Consider the following 23,679-nt stretch of genomic DNA (forward strand, 5'->3'; position numbering starts at 1 on the left):
AGTAATACTCAATTCACAAAGATTTTTATAAGAATTTTATTTTATTTTTATTTTTATTTTTATTTTTTTTTAAATATATTTTATTGATTTTTTACAGAGAGGAAGGAAGAGGGATAGATAGTCAGAAACATCGATGAGAGAGAAACATCGATCAGTTGCCTCTTGCACACCTCCTACTGGGGATGTGCCCGCAACCAAGTTACATGCCCTTGACCAGAATCAAACCTGGGACCTTTCAGTCCGCAGGCTGACGCTCTATCCACTGAGCCAAACCGGTTTTGGCTATAAGAATTTTAAAATGTAATATATACACACACATTTGCAAATAAACATTTATGTATAAGGAAATAATACTTAGCTTAGTATCTGGCATATAGCAGGCACTCTCTTTTCTTGACGGTCAGTGTTTTTGTGATACCGTAATAGGGAAATGTTAGAGAAATTAGGGTGAGGGGCATGTGCTAGAGGTTTTGCTAGAGGTAGCTGCACATCTCACTTACCAGAAGCTACCTGACTAGTGTGTTTGCCTCTAAGGTCAGAATGGGTAAGATTTGGGATAAGAAAAGAATGGGTTAATATTTGTAGCTAATATGGTTGCTCACCATTCTTTTTCTATGACTCATTTTACTTTTTCTATGAGAAATTTCAAAAATTTGTTTCTGTCTTCAGGCTGACCTTTTTTTTTTTTTTTTTTTTTTTTTTCTGCCGTCAGTAAAATTCCACTGCTGCTATTTCAGCATAATTATTATTGGATTTTCAGTTCCTCTCTATGGTAAGCCTAAATGCTGATGATTTCATGCATTAATTCAACAAATATTTATTGAGTGCCTTCTATCTGTGAGACACTCAGCACTAGAGCTACAAACATAAGAAAATGTGTGTCCTCAAGGAGCTCACAGTTTTAGTACAAAGACAGATCAACAGCTAAACTATAATGAAAAAGCTTTATATCAGAAGATTGAGAAAAACTCTGGAATCAAAGAGGAAGTAGTGCTTAATTAGGCCTAAAGATGTGAGGGAAGGAAAAAACCATACACAACCTGAGTAGCTAGATAATGAGGGGTTGGGGAGAGGAAGGAATGGGCTTTCTGTGAGGTACAGGGAACCATATGTACAAAGGCATGAGAAAGTTTGTATGTTGGGATGAGCTGCAGTGATTTGGTGTGCGTAGGGTGAAAGGTGCCTGTGAAAAAGTAATAGGAAATGAGCACAGAAGAGTAAGAAGGAACCAGACCATGAATGGTCTTATATGCCATCCTTAAGAGTTTGAACTTTATGCTATAGGTAGTGGGGTACTCTCTTTTTTTAAATACGTTTTTATTGCTTTCAGAGAGGAAGTGAGAGGGAGAGAGAGATAGAAACATCAATAATGAGAGAGAATCATTGATAGGGTGCCTCCTGCATGCCCCTACTATGGATCGAGCCCGCAGTACAGGCATGTGCCCTGACCAGGAATGGAACCACAACTTCTCGGTTCATGGGTTGATGCTCAACCACTGAGCAACACCGCCCATTAGTGGGGAACTCTTGAGAAACATAATATGCTAAACTAATATGATTAGATTTAGAACTCAAAAACCGAGGGAAAGGTAGGAAAAGAACAAGAAGATTGGTCTTTGGAAAGCCTAGGGAGAGATTTTCAAGAAGGAAAAAATGGCTAACACTCTAAAACTTAAAGTGATTATGTAAAATAAAGATAGAAAAGTTTCTGCAGGATTTTGTTATTGAGAAGACATTAACAAGACATATATTTAATAAATGGGGTAGAAATCAAATTATAATAGAATAGAGGCTGCCCAGTGCACGATCTGGGGGGCCGATCTGGGGTGGGGCCGGGTGGGGGGAGAGGCTGCAGGAGGTTGGTTGGCCAGCCCGGGGGCCCCCGATTGGGGTAGGGGATGTGATCAGGGTTGGTCCGGCGGTGGGGGGTGGGGAGGGGCTGCAGGCCTATTGTGGTGGGGCGGGCTGATAGGGTTGCTGCTGGTCGGGGGTGGGGGGGGTGGGGTGGGGTAACGGGAGGGGGCGTTTGGCTGGCAGGCCCGGCTCTTGATGGGGTGGGAGAGTCCAATCAAGGACAGGCCCACAGCGGGGAGGGGCCTCAAGGTTGGCTGTCGGCCCTACCCCCTGATCGGGTAGTTCACTGGCTACAGTGGGAGTCATAGTGACTGGTTGTTAGGTTATGGCCAAGAGGTTCTCCAGGCACCTCCTGGTGACCGGTCATTTGGTCGTTTTGGTCGTGATGCCTCTTGTCCTATTATTATTATGATTGAAGAGTGAATGGGAGATGAGAAAATAGTCTGCAAGTATTGACCAGTCTTAGAAAATTTACTGTGAAGCATAAGTGAGAGGTAGATGGAGAGAGGTGTAGATCTAAGAAACAAAATTTTTTTTGGTTAATGATAAAAGAATTGAACTTGTTTTGTTTTCGTGGAGATGATAAAGTAGAGATAGAGTTGAATATATATATGAGTGTGTATGATTTGATGAAACAGGAAGGTGATGAGTTTGGAGGTCAGGAGGGATTATTACCCAGGGAAGGAGAGATAACCTTTGTCTAACTTACAGGAAGAAGATGGGTTTGAAGAGAATGCAGGTTGGAAAATTGGGTGAGGTCAGATTTCTTTTTTCTGGTGTAGGGCAGTTGTGAGAGAAGAGGTATATAGAGTGTTTGGCTTGAGATATGGAGTAGCTAGCCACTGGTCACTGGGTGGGATGGAAAAGGTCACTGATCAAAGGCATATAGATGAATTACTAATAGGATAGTTAATCTCAGTTAAGATGAAGAATTTATAAATTTGTAGTGGCATAAATTCCCAGCTTTTTGTGATTTCTTCAGCAGAACTCAGCAAATGTGGTATGGAAACAGAGGAAGCAGGTGGTTAGATTGATTCCTCATGGTTGAGAGATTTACGGGCTGGTGTGGCAAAAGAACAACAAGGAACTGGGTGGAGATATTGACAAGAGAGGGAATAGTTAAGTATATTATGACACATATCAAAAGCTGTTTTGAAGCTCTTAAATTTTATATTTATAAAGAGTTTATAAAAGCTTATTTTATAATTTAAGGTAATAAAAGTGCTATGTTATACAAAAGTTTAGTAATGATCAACTGTAATATTCTAGGCATAATGATGCAACAGTGCTCTCACAACTAAAGAATACTGGTGACTCCTATTTGCACATAGATAATACTTTGACAGGAATTATCTTCACTTTATAGATGAAGAAAATGAAATTTAGCCAGCGTGACTTGTTGAGACTCATATTTTGATAAATGGCAGAGAGATAACTATTATAATACTTACTGATTATTATTTTATATATGCAGTCTTAGTATTTCCCTTAAACATTGCTCTAATTTTCATTTTTCAATTAAGAAAACAGAGGGGAGTAATAATATGAGCAATAGATAATTAAAGTATCAAAAGAGTGATACAGAGTTAGAGGAGAATAATATGAGCAATAGATAACTAAAGTATCAAAAGAGTGTTTGACAGAACATTTAACAGGATAATTGATGGCTCAGTGGTTGAGTGACAGCTTATAAACGGGAAGTCAAACGGAAGTCACCGTTGGATTTCCATAGGGGTTGTGGGCTCACCTCCCTCCCCTCCCCTCCCCCACCCAGTCAGGGGCAGGAGGCGGGAGTGGGTGGCTGATCAATGGTTCTTTCTCATCATTAATATTCCTCTCTCTCCCTCTCCATTCCTCTCTAAAATCAATACAAATATATTTTTATAAAACAGAGCTAGGAGGAACTATTATGATGTAATCAAACATTTTATAGGTAGGCATACAAGGCTGTTTAAGAGGCTTGTCCAAAGTTACATTGCTAAGTTATGGCCAAGTTATATTTTATTTTAGACCAATAGCTTTCCTTCACCATTGATTAGTAATCTGTGAAAACGATAGGTCTCAAATGTTTCACTTTCGTATATGTGTTTGTGAGCAATGCTAAGAAGCAGTATTCTTTTATGGGAATGGAATATGCCTAAAACTTATCATGCAGTAATCATCCTATTTTCCAACTGGAGAAGTCCTTGAAATATAATGAATTCATTGCTATCAGGAGGAAATTATTATTATTATTAGCATTTTTGGAATCTTTAAAGCAGTTAACTTTAACTGAAGAAATTGCTGTTTACCTATATTATTATATCATGTGAGTAGGCAAAAAAAGACTGTCAAAAGTAATTGAAATCTGAAGGAACTTAGTCTCTAGCTTAGGGAAAGGGAAAGGGGGAGGGGAAAATCACATTAGTCTTTCAACCTAAATGTTGTTTTTTTTAAAATATATTTTATTGATATTTCACAGAGAGGAAGGGAGAGGGATAGAGAGCTAGAAACATCGATGAGAGAGAAACATCGATCAGCTGCCTCCTGCACACCCCCCACTGGGGATGTGCCTGCAACCAAGGTACATGCCCTTGACCGGAATCAAACCCAGGACCTTTCAGTCCGAAGGCCGACGCTCCATCCACTGAGCCAAACCGGTTTCGGCTCAACCTAAATGTTTTAAACTTCTAATTATGTAAGTGTCATTTCTCCTGATTGTTGAAATCATTGTTTGTTTTGGTTGTGAACAGTTTTTTAGAAAAACATTTTTAAAGAAAACCAGCAATATAATTTAAAGAAAATATTATGTATGTCTCCGAAGATAAGATCATACTTCAATTTTGCTGAGCTAAGAAGCTCAACTAAAACTACCTGTTAGAAATTCAGTTTTCTGTGTTGTGATTGGCTGTTGTACTGTTTTCATTCAGAGTTTAATTTTGCTAACAACATCTGACTTGGTATTGGGATTTAGCTCACAAAGCAGGTTGGTTGTTAGGACATAGGAAAGAGTTAGTTAGTGTTACTAGTGAGCATGCTACAGATAATTCATTTCACTGGGGGAAAATGGTATTTGTCCATGCATGAGCAAAATTGTTCTGCATTTCAATTGCTGCATGCCAAATAGTTGGTGAACTCTGTATTTGAATGTGGCAACTCATTGATGCAGGAGGGAAATTTTGTTTAATCATTGTCTTTTAAAAAGAAGCTAGTTAAAGCTGTCCATTGTTTCCCTTTTAGAAGGATGAAATGTTTTTTTTTTTATTTCCTTACTCTAGTTTCCATAATTTTATTTTTAGGGTTTTAAAAAGCTGAAGATTTAATTTAAATATTTTTTTGTTTCCCTTGAAGACAGTTGCCTTTTTTTTTCTAAGCATTTATCTATATCTAAGATTATTATATTTAACATCCAGCATAGTTCTAATTTTTTTATTTTATTCCTCTAAAATAAAATATATTTGTGAGTTTAGGAAATATATTTTAATAAAATTATTTAGTTATATTATTTCTGTATTTAAAACCTTGCATAATTTCTGATTATTCACAAATATATGTACTGGGAATTTTTTTGTTGTTGTTCCCTGGTTCCTTAGCAGTGGCTAATTAAAGCTGGTTTAATGTTTCCAGAAATTCAGAATATCTTTCTACTATTGTGGTGAGAATACAATGGCTAAAATTTTCTATTCAGATAGTCAGAATTTATCATCAGATGAAATATTTTAGGTTTTAAAAAAAATATTTTAGGTTTGTCATGTTTCTTTGAGAAATCATTTGCATTTGACAACATTTAACAGGATAATCTTGGTGTGTACTTAGTACACAATACCCTCAATACCATGTAACAATGGTTTATATGAATGAAACACTTCTTAAACTGAGAATTTTTATGTCAAGGATATTTGTAGAAGATAAGATTTACTGTTTTGAGAGTAAATGTTAAGAAGTTGAGAAAGACAGGGATATGTTAAAAGAGCATTCATTGTACTTTCCTTTATTTCTTTTCAGTTGATTGAGCAGAACCAGTAAGTAAATGTAGTTTAATGAGTTAACTGCAAATAGGAAACAGGAATTAGTAATTTATTTCTTCCATTTCTTTATGAAGTTAAATACAATTTCTCACCTACTATTTTACCATCTCTAGTTATGCTAAACTATCAGTAAACATCCAGTAATTAGGCCAAAAGTGGGAGGGACTTTATTCTTAATATAGCGATGACTACTTTTATGCTTGTAATTTTGGTTCTGTATGTGTTAACCTAGGTCTGGTTTAGTGATAACTGAAAGATCCTGTGAATGGCTAATAAATATTTTTGGTGCCTACTATGTCACCTTTGCTGAGTGTAGGGGAGAAAAAAAAACTTTTCCTTTATTTATTTAAAAATATATTTTATTGATATTTTACAGAGAGGAAGAGAGAGGGATAGAGAGTTAGAAACATCGATCAGCTGCCTCCTGCACACCTCCCATTGGGGATGTGCCTGCAACCAAGGTACGTGCCCTTGACCGGAATCGAACCTGGGACCTCTCAGTCCACAGGCCGATACTCTATCCACTGAGCCAAACCGGTTTCGGCAAACTTTTCCTTTATAGGTTCAGTTACAGGGGCCTGTAAATTAAACTGACATCCACCAGGTTAACAGGAAAAAGAGTTTATCACTTATACACATAGGAGTTTCACAGAAAAACAGTGAAAACCCAAAGAACCAGTTAGGTAGGGTAAGGAGGCAATCAAAGATAGATCTCCCTGATGATAGATACTCCAGCTGGCCTGGGGAAAGGAGCCTAAAACAGATTTAGAAAGAATGGCCAGAGAAGTAGAAGAAGTACAGGAGAGTGTAGGGTCTCAGATACTGAGTAAAGAGGGTGTTTCAAAAAGAAGAGAATTGTTAACAGTATCAAATGCTACAGATAAGGGCTGTGAAGTGTCTACTAAATTTAGCAACAGGGTCACTGACCTTGGTAAAAATGGTTTCAGTGGAGTTGTGAGGTTGAGAGGCAGGATTGCAATAGATTGAGGAGGCAATTTAAATGTAGAGGCATTGTACAGCTCTTTGAAACACTTGGGTATAAAGGAGAAAAGAGGCCCTAGCCGGTTTGGCTGAGTGGATAGAGTGTCAGCCTATGGGTTCGATTCCAGGCTAGGGCACATACATACCCAGGTTGCGGGCTCAATCCCCAGTAGGGGGCATGTAGGAGGCAGCCAGTCCATGATTCTCTCTCATAATTGATGTTTCTATCTCTCCCTCTCCCTTCCTTGCTGAAAGTAATAATAATAATATATATATATATAAGTATATATTTATATATAAAAATTATATATATATATATACATATATATATATATATATATATATATATATATATATATAGAGAGAGAGAGAGAGAGAGAGAGAGAGAGAGAGAGAGAAAAGAGGACAGAAGTTATAGGGTATAGGTTCTTAATCTGGGATTTATGGACCCCTCTTCCTCAAAATTATGTGCAAACTGTGTGTGTATGCACATTTTGTTGGGAGAGAAGTCTTAAAGCTTTTACCATCTCTTCAAAAGAGTTTATAGCCCAAAAGAACCACTTCTATCAGGAGGCCTGTAGTTGAGTTATTTGGTATATTTACAAACTTGTAGGGAAGGAGCCAGAACAGTAGGAGCGGCTGGAGAATAGGAATAGGGTTCAGGAGGACTGTAGTATCTCTGGTGGTAAAAGGAGACGAGATCCCAGGGCATTTGGTAGAGGGACTAATTTAGAAAAGAAAGGAGAAATGGGTGTAGATGCACATAAATTAATAGGTGAACAGCAGAAAACTGAAGTATTTGGAAAATAATCTCTGTTATGTGGGAGATGAAATGGGGTCTACCAGAAATGAGTGAAGAGAGGTAGAATATGATGTTTGAGGAGAAGGTTTGAAATAGCCACAGAGAGCAGTTAGAGAGAGGGAAATCTATGGCAAGATTTTTGGATCTTGTTGAGGTACTGTGATTGGAGATCATTATTAGCAAAACGAAATTGAAGATGATGTAGCTCCTAGTGCGCCACCCCCCCTCAACCCTCCCCCCCCAACAGCCTAAGGAGAGAGCAGAAAAGACGTGCAAATGGATTGAGCTATGGTTGTGGTCTTCACAGACAATTGTAGTTGGGAGGATAAAAGGGAAAAAAAAGATAAGGTATTAGTTGAGAAAGAGAGGGAGTGAAGATATAGAAAGAAATGAGTTTTGCCCTTGCTGGTTTGGCTCAGGGGATAGAGCATTGGCCTGCAGACTGAAGGGTCCTGGGTTCGATTCCATTCAAGGGTACATGCCGGGTTGTGGGCTCGATCCCCAGTAGGGGGCGTGCAAGAGGCAGCTAATCAGTGATTCTCTCATCATTGATGTTTCTATCTCTCTCTTCCTCTCCCTTCCTCTCTGACATCAATAAAAATATATTTTAAAAAAAGTAATGAGTTTGAGGAATTGGACTCTCATAGAGTAAAAGAACAGAGGGGGAGTACTGGAGTAAGCGGGAAATCTGTAGAGATAGAAGTCAGAGCACATTTGTGGGATTATGAACAGGATTGTCATCCTAAGTTTTTGTTTGTTTATTTTTTAAATCAAAATTACCAGTTGTGTTTAAAAAAACTCCACAGATGCCCTAGTATCATTCTGTATCAACTGAATCAGAATCTCTAGGTATTTGGACAAATGAATCTTTATTTTAAAAGTTCCACATGTAAGTTACAGAAAAATGTTAAAAATTACATATAGGAAAATTTATTCTCTTTGTTGTACAGGCCAGTGCGTTTTGGCAAATGCATAGTGATGCCCTTTAATAGGATAGAGCAGATAGGAGGAACAGGTTTGGTGAGGAAGATATATTTGTTTTTGAACACCATCTAATTTCTTTAATATTTTTCCTATCTCTTAAGTGTAGATCAGGTGGATACACTTTTTCTGTAAGGAGTCAGTTATTAATTAGGCTTTGTGGGCCACGTGGTCTCTGTTGCGTGTTCCTTTTGTGTGTGTGTATTTCCAACCATTAAAAAATATAAAAACCATTCTTTGCACTGTACAAAACCAGGCAGAGGGCCATAGTTTGCTGACCCCTGGCAGGTAATTGGTACAACAATAAATCAAGCTCTGATTTGTAGGGTTTGCTGATTTTTGAAGCGTAAATAATCCTATCAGGCTGACTTTAAGCTACCAATTAATTTACTGAATGCAACATTTGAAAGAGATGTGTAGGCTCTGGCTGGGTGGCTAAGTTGGTTAGAGCATCGTCCCTGACAGAACTACAGAACTCATCTCAGTATAACATCAGATAATCTATCATTTTTCTTTCAATATACCCCCTAAATCTCCCTTGATTCTTTTGCTAGAATTCCACTGTTGTTTTCAACTGTCATCCTGGTGCTTCCGATCACCCTTATCCTGGGGATTGTCTTTGCCTCCATTGTTGGCCTCCATTTTCCTGAACCCTACACTATCTTCTTTCCTAGGTTTATTTTTTCATTTTGATAGAAGCATCCTTCAGGAGCTTCCTAAGAAAGTGTGTCAAGAGTTAATTGTTGCCCAGCCTGCATGGATCAGTGGTTGATTGTCAACCTATGAACCAGGAGGTCAAGGTTTGATTCCCAGTCAGGGCACATGCCCTGGTTGCAGGCTCCATCCCCAATGTGGGGTGTTCAGGAGGCAGCCAATCAATGATTCTCTCTCATCATTGGTGTTTTTATCTCTCCCTCCCTCTTCTTTCCTCTCTGAAATCAATTAAAAAAATACTTTAAAAAAAAGAGAAGTTGTTTGAGACCTTGTATGATTAAAAATGTCAGTTCTGCCCTCATAGGTACATAATTGATCATTTCAGAGGGTATATAATTTTAGGTTGAAATACCATTTTCCCTCAGAATTTGAAGGTTTTTTTCCAGTATCATTAATTTCTAGTGTTGTTGTTGAGGAATCTAATGATATTATAGGCCTTAGTCCTTTGTGACCTGTTTCCCCCCCACCCCCCTACCTTATGATAGATGAATTTTAGGACCTTCTCTTTATCCCTGATGTGAAATTCCACATAGCTGTTCCTTGATGTGGGTCTTTTTTATTAATTGTTAACATACTTTGAATACATGTGTGGCACTTTCATTCTGGAAATGTATGTCCTTCATTTCTGAAAAATTTTTCTTATTTATTTTTAATGTTTTTTTTTCCCCCCCCCTGCTTTCTAGAACTTCTGTTAGTTCAATGTTGGATCTTCTGGGTTTATCCTCAAAATCTCTTTTCTATTTTTCAGTACTTTCTGTTTTGTTCAACTTTGTTCAAATTTATCTGCCAGTTTGTCAATTGATTTTTTTAAAAAACTTATAATTTTAATGTATAAGGGCTCTTGTTCTTTTTTTATTTCTATTCTTTTGTTGTTAATCCTCACCCGTTGATTTTTAGAGAAAGTTGAAGGGAGGGGGAGAGACACAGAGAGAGAAACATTGATGTGAGAGAGACATATGGATCTGTTGCAGTTGCCTCCCCTACGCTCCCGACCAGGGCGGAGGATCCAGCCTGCAAGAGAGGTATGTGTGCCCTTGGTGGGAATTGAACCCAGGACCCTTCAGTCCAAGTGCCGATGCTCTATCTACTGAGCCAAACCAGCTAGGACAGGGCTCTTGTTCTTTATTGATTTTTAGAGAGAGAGGAAGGAGGGGAGGGGAGAGAGAGAGCAAGAGAGAACAAGAGAGAGAGAGAGAGAGAGAGAGAGAGAAAGAAAGAGAAAGAAAGAGAGAGAAACATTGGTGGGTTGCCACCCATATGCAACCACAACCTAGGTATGTACCCTGATTGGGAATAGAACCTGCAACCAACTTAGCCACTGGCCAGGGCAGGGCTCTTGTTCTTTAATGTTACTTCATTATAGATCTAGTTTGTGTTTCATATCCTTTTATATTTCTAAGGATATTATACTGTGAAGTTTTCCTTGAATTCTTTGTTTACTCCTGTTTTCTTTTTCTGTTTGTTTTGGTCATTGTCATGAATGTTTTTTAAAACTTTTAAATAATTTGTTTAAAATTTATAGTTGACATATTATATTAGTTTCAGGTGTACAACATAGTGGTTAGACATTAATTAATAATAATTTTAATATCTGATACATATTGAAATTATCCAAATTGCCTCCATAATTAATTTATATAACTACTAGAGGCCCGGTGCACGAAATTCGTGCACGGGGGGGGGGGGGGTTGTCCCTCAGCCCAGCCTGCACCCTCTCCAATCTGGGACCCCTTGAGGGATGTCCGACTGCCCGTTTAGGCCCGATCCCAGTGGGATCGGGCCTAAACGGGCAGTCGGACATCCCTCTCACAATCCAGGACTGCTGGCTCCCAACTGCTTGCCTACTGGCCTTCTTGATTGCCCCTAACCGCTTCTGCCTGCCAGCCTGATCACCCCCTAACCACTCCCCTGCCAGCCTGATTGATGCCTAACTGCTCCCCTGCCAGCCTGTTTTTCCCTAACTGCCTTCCCCTGCAGGCCTGGTCACCCCTAACTGCCCTCCCCTGAAAACCTGGTACCCCCCAAGTGCTCTCCCCTGCAGGCCTGGGTTCCCCCAACTGCCCTTCCCTGCAGACCCAGTCACCCCCAACTTCCCTCCTCTGCTGGCCGGGTCACCCCTAACTGCCCTCCCCAGCAGGCTTGATCGCTCCCAACTGCCCTCCCTTGCAGGCCTGGTCCCTCCCAACTGCCCTCTCCTGCTGGCCATCTTGTGGTGGCCATCTTATGTCCACCTGGGGGCAGGATCTTTGACCACATGGGGGCAGCCATCTTGTGTGTTGGAGTGATGGTCAATCTGCATATTACACTTTTATTAGATAGGATAGAGGCCTGGTGCATGGGTAGGGGCCAGCTGGTTTGCCCTGAAGGGTGTCCCGGATCAGGGTGGGGGTTCCCTTGGGGCATGGGGCGGCCTGGGCAAGGGGCCTGTGGTGGTTTGCAGGCCGGCCACGCCCCCCGGCGACCCAAGCAGAGGCCCTGGGATCTGGGATTTATTTATCTTCTACAATTGAAACTTTGTAGCCTGGAGTGGAGCCAAGCCTTCTGCTCGCTCCATGGCGGCAGCCATTTCTGTTGGGATTTATGTATTTTCTATAATTGAAACTTTGTAGCCTTAAGCGGAGGCCAAAGCGGGACAGGGCTGCAGAAGCTTGGCTTCCTCCATCGCCGTGGGCAACCCTAGCCTCCTGCTCTCTCCAGCTCCGTGGCTGCCGCCATTTTTGTTGGGATTTATTTATCTTCTATAATTGAAACTTAGTAGCATTGAGTGGAGGCCTGGGCCGGCAAGGGCAGGCGGAAAGCTTGGCTTCCTCCATTGCCAGGGAAACCCAAGCCTCCCTCCTGCTCTCTGTGGCTGCAGCCATCTTGGTTGGGTTTATTTGCATATTCCCTCCTGATTGGCTTGTGGGCGTGGCTTGGTGTAGCGGAGGTATGGTCAATTTGCATACTACTCTTTTATTAGATAGGCTATTTCTGAATAAAAAGCCCCGTAAAATTGACATTGAATGTTGCTTTTGTCTGTTTTCTATAATAGTCTCTAGTGACTTTTTAAAATGTATTGACAATTTTAAAAAATGATATTGACTGCACAGCTGGTGTGGCTCAGTGGTTGAGCGTTGACTTACGAACCTGAAGGTCAAGGTTTGATTTCCCGGTCATGGCTTATGCCTGGATTGCGGGCTCGATCCCCAGTGTGGGGTGTGCAGGAGGCAACCGATCAATGATTCTCTCTCATCATTGATGTTTCTGTTTCTCCCTCTCCCTTCCTCTCTGAAATCAATAAAAATATATTTTAAAAAGTAAAAAATAAAATGATATTGACTTTAGAAGAATCCAAATCACCTGGCTTATTGAATGCCCTAAATTCTTGATTTACCTGAGTATTTCCTCATGATGTCATTTAACTTGTTATTCTGTTTTCTGTTTTTTAAGTTTATTGATACTCATGTCTGAAGTGATGGCTTTCTTCAAATGTCTAAAAGTGTTTTTTTTATATTTTGTGGTAAATATATATAACATAAAATTTATCATTTTGACCATTTTTAAGCATATAGTTTTGAGGCATTAAGTACATTTACATTGTTGTGCAACCATCACTATCATCCATCTCCAGAACTTTTTGTGTTACCTAATTGAAATTCTGTACCCATTAAACAGTAACTCCCATTTCCCTCCTCCTCCCGCCTCCCAGCGCATGGAAGCCACCATTTATTTTATCTGAATTTGACTACTTTAGGAACCTCATATAAGAGAAACCATATATTTATCCTTTTGTGCCTGGCTTGTTTCTTCAAGGCTCTTAATGTCTTTATGAAGACATATCAAAGTTTATCCATGTAGCATATGTTACAATTTCTTTCCTTTTAAAAGGCTTATTTCTTATTCAAGAATGAGAAATTAAAAAGCTAATTGGAGCCCTGGCCAGGTAGCTCGGTTAGAGAACATCGTCCTCGATACACCAAGATTTCAGGTTCGATCCCCTTTTAGGGAACATACAAGAATCAGTCTATGAATGTGTAAGTTGGACAATAAAATCTCTCTCTTTCTCTCATCAATAAAAAAAAAAAAGCTAATTGGAAGGCCCAATGTAAGTGGGCAGGATGTGTTAACTAGAGGCCTTCATTGAAAGGTGATAAGATAATGAATCTCTTTTTCATTGGTAACCATAAAATATCTGTATTTTTAGGTCTTTTGCAGGGGGTCTTATCAGTTTCTTCAGAGAAAAAAATCTCCCTAAGTTCTGCCTGGGGGAATAAGCTTGGAGGCTTACTGTTCAGAGAACTGAGATGGGGGAGGGGTTTGGGGGACATTTACCTGTCTATTGTACTTCTCCTTAAGTCTGTTTTCAATTTGGGACTTACCCTAGCCCCAGCTGTGCTTAGTGTTTGGGATTTCTTTAATTGTTTCTCTGGACTGATGAGTTCACAGGCAGCCTTTGTCAAGGGTGGGGGAGGGGTATTGCCTGGTTGCATGGGGAGGAGAACTGCTCTTTCTATAGACTTTCAGCCAATCCTATTTTCAGCTCCACCTCTCATTCCTCCCTTCAGAGATGCATTGTGCTTCCAATTCTTTTTTAACAGGACCTTTTCTCTCTTCAGGCTTAGGTTTCAGTTTTTGCACTTCACAAAGTCAGATTCATCTGGTTGCTTTACCTGTATTAAAGTTTTGTTGCTGCCCTGGCCGGTTGCAGGGGTCCTCAAACTTTTTAAACAGGGGACCAGTTCACTGTCCCTCAGACTGTTGGAGGGCCAGACTATAGTTTAAAAAAAAAACTATGAACAAATTCCTATGCGCACTGCGGGCCCGGGACGAGTCGGCTGCTAAGCAGGACAGGCAGCGGCACCCGGCGGGCCGGATAAATGCCCTCTGCGGGCCGCATGTGGCCCGCGGGCCGTAGTTAGAGGACGCCTGGTAGAGTGTCGGCCTGCAGACTGAAAGGTCCTGGGTTTGATTCCAGTCAAGGGCATGTACCTTGGTTGCGGGCACATCCCCATTAGGGTGTGTGCAGGAGGCAGCTGATCAATGTTTCTCTCTTATCGATGTTTCTAGCTCTCTATCCCTCTCCCTTCCTCTCTGTAAAAAACCAATAAAATATATTTTTAAAAAAAGTTTTGTTGTTGTCCTCTGCTGTTGCTTCCTCCTCTGATCTCTTTGCTGTTGTGTGTTCATACCTTTAAAAATAGATTATATTACCATTTGAAGTGATTTATAGAGGGAGTGAAGAATCACATGTATTTAATCTACTATATTTTAGCTATTGTACTCGATTTTTTTTTTTTTACCCCATCAGAGCTTTTCCAGTAGAGACATCTTTGAGCTCCTTGGTAACTCAGTTTGGACCAGCAGCATTGGCATCACCTGGAAGCTTGTTCTAAATGCAGAATTCCAGGCCCAAGCCATACCTAGCAAACCATGTTCTACATTTTACAGGATCCCTGAGTGATTTATAACCACATTAATTCACTGTGCCTGCTATAGTACTTGACACATATTAAGTGTCTTCTGTTGGACAATCAGAAATTTAGAAAAGTCCCTGTACTTAGAAATACTGTTTTGGGAGCAGAGTGTAGGTATTATTTAAAGTTATGGCAGTAGATGAGAGGACAGAATAAAAAGAAGGCCAGGGAAATAAAAGTTTTAAGGTGTGGATGAAAGAAAAGAGGTCCTAGGAAAACTCAGAGCTAAGGAAGAACAGAGGCCCAGAGTCCATGAGGAAATGAACAACCTTTCAAGAGAGAAGGCTGCAAGGTTAGTAATATCCTCCATGGAGAGCCAGATTTCAGAGAAGGCTGGGAAGTGGGGAAAAAATATTTTCTGGGAAGATATCTACACTAATAAAAGTAACATGCTAATTGACCGTACCTTCATGACACCCACCAGCCAATCAGGAGTGAGTATGCAAATTAACCCAACAAAGATGACGGGTTAATTTGCGTACAAAGGCGCCGAGGGGAGTGGGGTGGGACGCAGGTGTTCCACACCACCCCAGCAGCTCTGGGCCTCTGGGCAGCGTAGGGAGGCGGGGAGGCGGAAAGGCGGCTCTGGCCAGAGCGAAGGTGGTGCTGGAAGCCAGGGGAAGGAAGGCCCATTCTTGCACGAATCTTCGTGCATTGGGCCTCTAGTTGAAGTTATAAAATAGTTTGTTTAATTAGAATGTGGGGAGAATGATCAGGGAAGAAGCTCCAGAGGACATAATGGAATGATTAACAATAAGAAGATGGTTTGCTGGGGAGGCAGCTCAGCAATATTGGGATGATTACACAGGAGATGACAGCTAGCTAAAATGAACTTCCACTTTTCCCTACCTCACACTCCCTATGTGCCAGGCATTTCTTTTAATTCTCTCTTGGACTGACTTTATTTCCTTATTTCTTTTCTTCTTTATTTTTTATTTTCATTTTTTTTCTCTCTTGCCCTCTCTCCCTCCTGCCCTCCCTCTTTCTCCCTTCTTCCCTCTCCCTCCCTCTGCTCCCTCCTTCCCTCTCTCCTCCTACCTTCCTCCCTCTGTTTTAAATACATGTTGTTCCTTTATTCTGGGACACTATATATCTTATCTTCCTTGACTCTCTCTAGATTTAGTGCCCTTATTTTGTGCTCCATGGCACCCTATTCTTTCTCTCTTTTTTTAAAAAAATTTAAGATATAAGCATTTACCATAACATTCACCTTTTAAAATATACTTTAAAAATACTTTCTCTTAGAAGGGCGAGCGGCGCAGCGCGGTGCGGGTGGCGGAGGTTTTGGTATGAACAGGATTCGGATCCACGTCTTGCCGACCAATCGAGGGAGGATCACCCCAGTTCCCAGGTCTCAGGAGTCCCTCTCTTGTTCGTTCACTCATCGCCCATGCTCGCAACCTCGTCTGGAGGGACAGGAGTTTTGCATTAAGCATATCCTTGAAGACAAGAATGCACCTTTCAAGCAATGTAGTTATATATCGACGAAGAATGGAAAAAGATGTCCCAGTGCTGCCCCAAAGCCAGAGAAGAAAGATGGGGTGTCCTTCTGTGCTGAACATGCCCGTAGGAATGCACTGGCACTTCATGCTCAAATGAAGAAGACCACTCCAGGGCCTATGGGTGAAACACTCTTGTGCCAGCTGAGCTCATATGCTAAGACAGAGCTGGGGTCTCAGACTCCAGAAAGTAGTCGCAGTGAAGCCAGCCGAATTCTGGATGAAGACAGCTGGAGTGATGGGGAGCAGGAACCCATTACTGTGGATCAGACATGGAGAGGTGACCCTGACAGTGAAGCTGATAGCATAGACAGTGATCAAGAAGATCCCTTGAAACATGCTGGTGTCTACACAGCCGAAGAAGTGGCCCTGATTATGCGTGAGAAACTAATTCGTTTACAGTCTTTGTACATTGATCAGTTTAAACGACTTCAGCATCTGCTCAAAGAGAAGAAGCGACGTTACTTACATAATCGGAAAGTGGAACATGAAGCTCTAGGTAGTAGTCTCCTGACTGGCCCAGAGGGACTATTGGCCAAAGAACGAGATAACTTAAAGCGTCTAAAATGTCTTCGGAGGTATCGTCAGCGCTATGGAGTAGAAGCCTTACTACATAGGCAGCTGAAGGAACGCAGAATGCTGGCCACAGATGGTGCTGCCCAACAGGCCCATACCACTCGTTCCAGTCAGAGGTGCTTGGCCTTTGTGGATGATGTTCGTTGTTCTAATCAGTCTCTTCCAATGACCAGACACTGCATTACTCATATTTGTCAGGACACGAATCAGGTTCTCTTCAAATGCTGCCAGGGGTCTGAAGAGGTACCCTGCAACAAACCAGTTCCTGTAAGCCTCTCTGAAGATCCCTGCTGCCCACTGCATTTCCAGTTGCCTCCTCAGATGTATAAGCCCGAGCAGGTACTGTCTGTGCCAGACGATCTGGAAGCCGGCCCCATGGATCTGTACTTGAGTGCTGCTGAGCTTCAGCCCACTGAAAGTTTACCTCTGGAGTTCAGTGATGACTTGGATGTTGTGGGTGATGGTATGCAGTGTCCTCCTTCACCCTTGCTTTTTGATCCTTCACTAACCCTTGAAGATCATTCTGTCAAAGACACTGCTGAATGCCCAGTGGATACTTTGGGCCAGATGCAGATGGCCGGAGATGGGTGCAGATCGCAGGGATCGCGAAATTCTGAAAAAGCCTCTGCACCATTTCCTCAAAGTGGAGTGGCTACTGCAAATGGGAAGCCAGAACACAGTTCTATCAGTTGATAGTTTGTTTTGGGAACCATTTGACTTTGGAGGATTTGAATTTCCCATTATTTAAACAAGTATTTCTGACCTCTCTAAAGGACAACCCAGACTACTTTGTTTTCCTTCTGGGTTACTGAGTGCTATAGTCAAACATACACTGGGGAAGGGACCAGTAGTAGTGTCTAAAAGTTGTGTCTTCCCACTCTGAGCAAGGAAGAAAGATAGGTGAATCTTGTCAGAGCTGCTGGGATTGAGCGAGTATTTGGGACTCTGTGCTATGAAGAGAGACATCTTGGTAAGGAGATTTCCAAAGTCTTTAAGTGGGAGTTGTGTACCCCTGGGATATTGATGGACCCAGTGTTTGGCCATTGCTATCTAGCAGCTTGTGTTTTAGCCTTTTCTCACTTCTCACCTAATTGGGGGACCTGACCTGTAACTTCAGAAAATAATCCCACAGGACTGGGTCCTCCTTAACCATCCATCTTCAACCTATGTAAATTTCTGCAGTGACTATCCTAATGTAAGATGCCATAAAAAGTTATTGTATATAGTTTCTACTAAATGTTAAAATGTTATGAAAATATAAATCACTCGAATGCATGTTTTATTTGTATTTGAGAGTGTGTGTATATATATATATACACACACACATTTGGGTGGTGGTCCTTAGGGAGCTGTTTCTGATGGGAAAGGGAAAATAGGACAAGATATATTTCAATCCCAAGAAGTAAATACACTTTCAGTAACTTACTTTAGTTTTGGTTTGCAGGATAAGATAAAGATCTGTTAGAAGTAAACGGAAAGGGGTAGGACCTCCCTATTAAAACTTACCAGTTCCAGATACCTTCCTTTTCACTCTCCTCTGTGCCCCCTACTTCTACTCCCATTTCTCTATCACAATGCCTGATTATCATTTTAAAATTCTCTAGGACTAGGAATGTATATCCATAAACACGTATCTTTAGCCATCTGTCTTCTAACCTATGTCAGTTTCTGTATATAAATTATATATTTATATGTAAACACATATATAAAACTCCCAGAGAAGTTGGGTCTGGTGCTGGCAGAGATAGGCATAAGTTGTTCAGATCTTTTAAAAGTTACTTTATTTTTTTTAGAGAGGGGAAAGGAGAGGGAATGAGGAAAGAGAAACATTGATATGAGAGCGGAATATCGATCGGCTGCCTCCTGCACGCCCCTACCTGGGATAGAGCCCACAGCCCAGGTATATGCCCTGACCGGAAATGGAACCAGCAACCTTGTGGTGCACAGGATGGCGCCCAACCAGCTGAGCCACACCTGCCAAGGCTGTCAAGATCATTTTGATGAATCTAAGGGTAGAGTTAAAATAAAAATTTAGGTAGGGTTAAGTTACCTATGCTAGAAGTTGTTTATTGAGGTACATTATGACAAGGAGGCCAAAAGATCACCTGTAAGAACCAAACTAAGGAACAAAAAATTGATAGACCAGTGATTTCAACCTTTCTCATCTCATGGCACACAAAATAATTACTAAAATTTTGAGGCACACCAAAAATATATTTTGCTGATTGTGATTTTTTTCATGTGACAGTCTATGGGAGAGGAGGTCAGTGTCTCTGACTAAATAGGTATTGTGTATTTTAAAAATTCTTGTAGTAGGATGAATATTTGGTTCAAAATAGCTGAGTTATACCATCACTTTGGCTTTGGTTTAAGTATTTACATCCAGAGAATGGTTAAAAGTAGCTCAGAAGGCCCATGGAACTTATTTCTGAGATCTTTCATAGGTCCTGCAGTATACTCATAACACAGGAGAAGCATTTATGCAGCCATAAACAAGAATATGGCCAAAACCGGTTTGGCTCAGTGGATAGAGCGTCGGCCTGCGGACTGAAGGGTCCTGGGTTCGGTTCCGGTCAGGGGCATGTACCTTGGTTGCGGGCACATCCCCAGTGGGGGGTGTGCGGGAGGCAGCTGATCGATGTTTCTTTCTCATCGATGTTTCTAGCTCTCTATCCCTCTCCCTTCCTCTCTGTAAAAATATCAATAAAATATATTTTAAAAAAAAAGAATATGCTTGCTTTTGCAACAAGATTAGACTATCGAATTCCTGTTTTTTAAAAAAGTGATATACAAACCATTAGCACCCACCCTTCACTCAAGATGATTGTAAATTAATAGGCCCATGAGCACTTTTCTGGGATAGGGGAGGGGAAGTGGAGGCCAAGTAATTGATACTCCAGAAATTTTGATGGTCACTTGGAAACCCAGCAACAAGGGTGAGTTTTGAGAAGGCCGCTGTTGGTGTCCCTCGTTAGGGCGTCATAATGCCAGGGTTCTTGTCCCAGCCTTACAAAGGGTTCAGCGTTCTGGAGAAAGGGGCTGCGCATAGATGATTAAAAAGGAGTCCAAAGACGAAAGATATTTTTGAAAGGCATTGGGGGTCAGAGGAGCTTCAGCTAAAAGGAACTGAAGACACTTTGTCTAGGACCCCATGGTATGTATGTATGTATTTATTTGTATTTTTTAATTTTTTTAAAAATAAATCTTTATTCAGATTAAAAAAAAAAAATACTTTCTCTTTAATAAGTCAGAAAAAAAAGACAAATACCATATGATTTCACTTATATGTGGAATCTAAAGAGCAGAATAAATGAACATACAAAATAGAAACAGACTCAAAGATACAGAGAGCACACTAATGGTTTCCAGAGGGGAGGGGGGTTAGAGGACTGGGTGAAAAAGGTGAAGGGTTTAAGAAGTACAGATTGGGAAGCATGAGGGGGGAAGGGGTTAAAAAAAAAAGTACAGATTGGTAGTCACAAAATAGTCATGGGGATGTAAAGTACAGCATAGAGAATATAGTCAATAATATTGTAATAACTATGTATTGTGCCAGGGATACTTGAAATATTGGGGGAGACCACTTTGTAAAGTGTATGATTATCTAACTACTATGTTGTATACCTGAAACTAATGCAAAATAATATTGATTTGTAAACTGTAATTGAAAAAGAAAAAAATTATCTTTTACCGTGTTTAACCACAGTATAGTATTATATGTTTTGCTTATTTGAATTGCCTACTGGACTGTCTTGTTACTATCTTAGGCATGTAGCCTAGCACTTATAGCTGACAGCTAATATTTATTCATTGCTATGTGTCATATGCTGTTTTAAGTTTACACATCAACTCATTTAATCCTAATAGGATATACTTTAGCCCCATTTTTATGGATGGAAGATACAAAGACCTAGAATAAGTAGGTGCTAAATCAGTATTTATTGAATGAACATCTTTATTGTATATGTACCAGGCACTGTGCTGTATGTTTGGGTTACAGTAGTAAGATAGTCTTTGGTCAGAGTTTCAGACAAAATGTTGGTTAAAACTTGATAATAGCAATAAGAAGGAACAAATGATTGATACATGGAACAACTTGGAATGGATCTCAAGGGAATTATACTGAGTTAAAAAAAAGTCAAGTCCAAAAGGTCACATACTATATTATTCCATTTATATAGCATTCTTGAAATAAAATGATAGAAATGGAAGAAAAACAAAACTTTTCCCTAAAATGGGGGAAAGATAGCTGGCTCCTGGTTTTGTATTTGGAATCAAAAGGCTTGAAGGCCTCTGCAACTTTCCTTATATCACTAAATGTGCCTCATCTCCCCCCAGCACATACTGGAGACATACATTCAAATGTTCTTTTAGCTTTTCTTTTCTTTTTGATTTAAAGCCATCCTTCATAAGTCAAATTACAGCATGGGCTTTGAGGGCTGAGATCTGTCATTGCTTCCTGGTTTTAATAAGTACCTAACTTTTATTCTTAATTTTAAAAATTTATTTTTTTTGGAAATTTCAAATTTACAGAAAGGATGCAAAAATAAGTATATGAAGAACACACATTATGTCCTTTGTTCACCTGTTAACATGTTATTCCATTTGCTTTATCATTCATGCTCTCTCTTTATATAAAACTAGTGCCCTGGTGTACGGATTTGTGCACATTGAAAGGAAATTAGTTAGAAGGTGGCTGGCCGGGGCGGGACTGGGTGAGACGGGCCAGACACGCTCTGGAGCCAACCTCCCACAGTCCCTCCCTGGCCGGCTGCACCTGGGGCAGCACCGCGGCTCGAAGGGTGTCTGCAGAGTGAATGGGGTCCCTCCGGCAGGTGGGGTCTGTTGGCCTGGCCTGTGGGGATCAGGCTGAAACTGGCTCTCCGACATCCCCCGAGGGGTTCCAAATTGCAAGAGGGCAGTTCACACCCTGGAATCGGGCTCCCTCCTCTCTGGTTCCAGGGTGCATCACCCAAGAACCGCCACTACCAAGTCACTGCAGCTCGGTAGTTCCTGCATTGAGTGTCTTCCCCCTGGTGGTCAGTGTGCATCATAGCTGGACAGTCGAACAGTTGCTTAGCCTTTTATATACACTGAGTGGCCAGATTATTATGATCTCTGAACGCATAATTATCTGGCCACTCAGTGTATATTCTATATAATAAAAGGCTAATATGCAAATTGTCCCCTCAACCAGGAATTTGACCAGCAGGCAGGCCGGCCAACTGCCCATGTCCCATCCCCCTGGCCAGACTGGCCAGACCCCACCCATGCACGAATTCATGCACCAGGCCTCTAATATATATATTATTATATTAGAGATCATATATAATCTGGCCACTCAGTATATATAGGCTAGAGGCCTGGTGCACAGATTCGTGCATGGGTAGGGCCCCTCAGGGTGGCCTGCAGGGATGGGGCCGAAACCCGCAGTCCAATGCCTCTTGCAGCTCCTACCTGCTGCTCCTGCTCATCCCAGCCCCAACTGTGCCTGCTGCGGGCTCATGCCCTATCAGTCCCAATTGGGAGAGGCTCACTTTGCCGTAGCAGTGCTCGCCAGCCATGAGCCCTGTGTCTGGCGCCCTCCCCAGGGGAATGGCCTGTGGGAATGGGCTGAAACCAGCTCTCCGACATTCCCTGAATTGTGAGAGGGTGCAGGCCAGGCTGAGGGACCCCATCAGTGCATGATTGGGTCGGGGAGGGCTCCAGGGTGTGTCCGGCCCATCTTGCTCAGTCCCGATCGGCCGGACCCCAGCAGCAAGCTCCTACTGGTTGGAGTGTCTGCCTCCTGGTGGTCAGTGCACATCATAACGACTGGTCGACCAGTTGACTCTCTGCCCCCTGGAGGTCAGTGCACATCATAGCGAGCGATTGAGCAGCCTTAGCATATCATTAGCATATTACACTTTGATTGGTTGAACAGTCGGCCAGTCACTGGACGACTGGACACTTAGCATATTAGGCTTTTATTATATAGTATAGATAATATTCCTCTTTTTCCCTGAACTATTTGAGAATAGTTATGTTCATCCTGGCCCTTAACCCTTAAATACCTCAATATGTATTTCTTAAGAATAGTAATATTTCTTTACATACTGCAGTTATCAACTTCTGTACATTTAACTGATACAATACTTTTGTGTACTGTTTATAGATTATGACCAAAGAAATAATTGTTTATTAGTGCCTCAGTTCCTGAATACTTTCTTTAGTTAAAAAATATCAAAGTGAATTTTTGAAAGTTTTTTAAAAAATCAGAAAACAATAAATTAAAATGAAATATTATTTATAACCCATTATTTTTATTTTTTGTTGTTAAAATATACATAAAGAAACCATGCATACATAGGTAAAGAAAGTGCTCTCCTGTGCTGTTTCTCCATCCCTGTTGTGTATACTGTTAACAGTTTGTGTAGTCCTCCTGATGTCTTTATGCATACATACGTACACAGCACATGTACATGTATGTGTATATTTGTTCATATATGAACATATTAAAATGGAATTTAAAATATCTTTCTGTATTGCTAATATTAAAAAGTTGCATTATAGTTTCTCAAAATGAGAAGAAATACTTTTCATTGTCTACTAAATAGAAATAAAAATGCTAGGTGTTTATGGATACTTACTTAGAAAGGTGTTTACTCAGGTGCGTTTAACTCATCACTCAGCATTGCAGTGCTCACCCAGTACAAGAACTAATTTGTCAAGGAATTGAAGATAATGAACATATCCTAATTAGCTTTTCCCTCAATATGTTTCACTGGACCTACTTAAAATGTATGTGATTTGGATTTGTTTTAATCTTTATT

General features: G+C 40.8%; 2 protein-coding genes across 2 annotated transcripts in view; both read left to right on the forward strand.

Moving 5' to 3' along the window:
• Positions 1-23,679, forward strand: part of LOC308241770 (phosphatidylinositol 3-kinase regulatory subunit gamma) — a 97,731-nt gene that overhangs the window by 19,076 nt on the left and 54,976 nt on the right. The gene's annotated exons all lie outside the window — the stretch shown is intronic.
• LOC308241771 (KAT8 regulatory NSL complex subunit 2) lies at positions 16,051-17,699 on the forward strand. The gene has a single exon (XM_080655368.1). It carries the CDS (start codon positions 16,082-16,084, stop codon positions 17,558-17,560), a length of 1,479 nt encoding a protein of 492 aa, XP_080511494.1. The 5' UTR covers positions 16,051-16,081; the 3' UTR covers positions 17,561-17,699.

The sequence above is a fragment of the Plecotus auritus genome (genome assembly GCF_963455305.1).
Source record: "Plecotus auritus genome assembly, chromosome: 2".
Lineage (NCBI taxonomy): Eukaryota > Metazoa > Chordata > Mammalia > Chiroptera > Vespertilionidae > Plecotus > Plecotus auritus.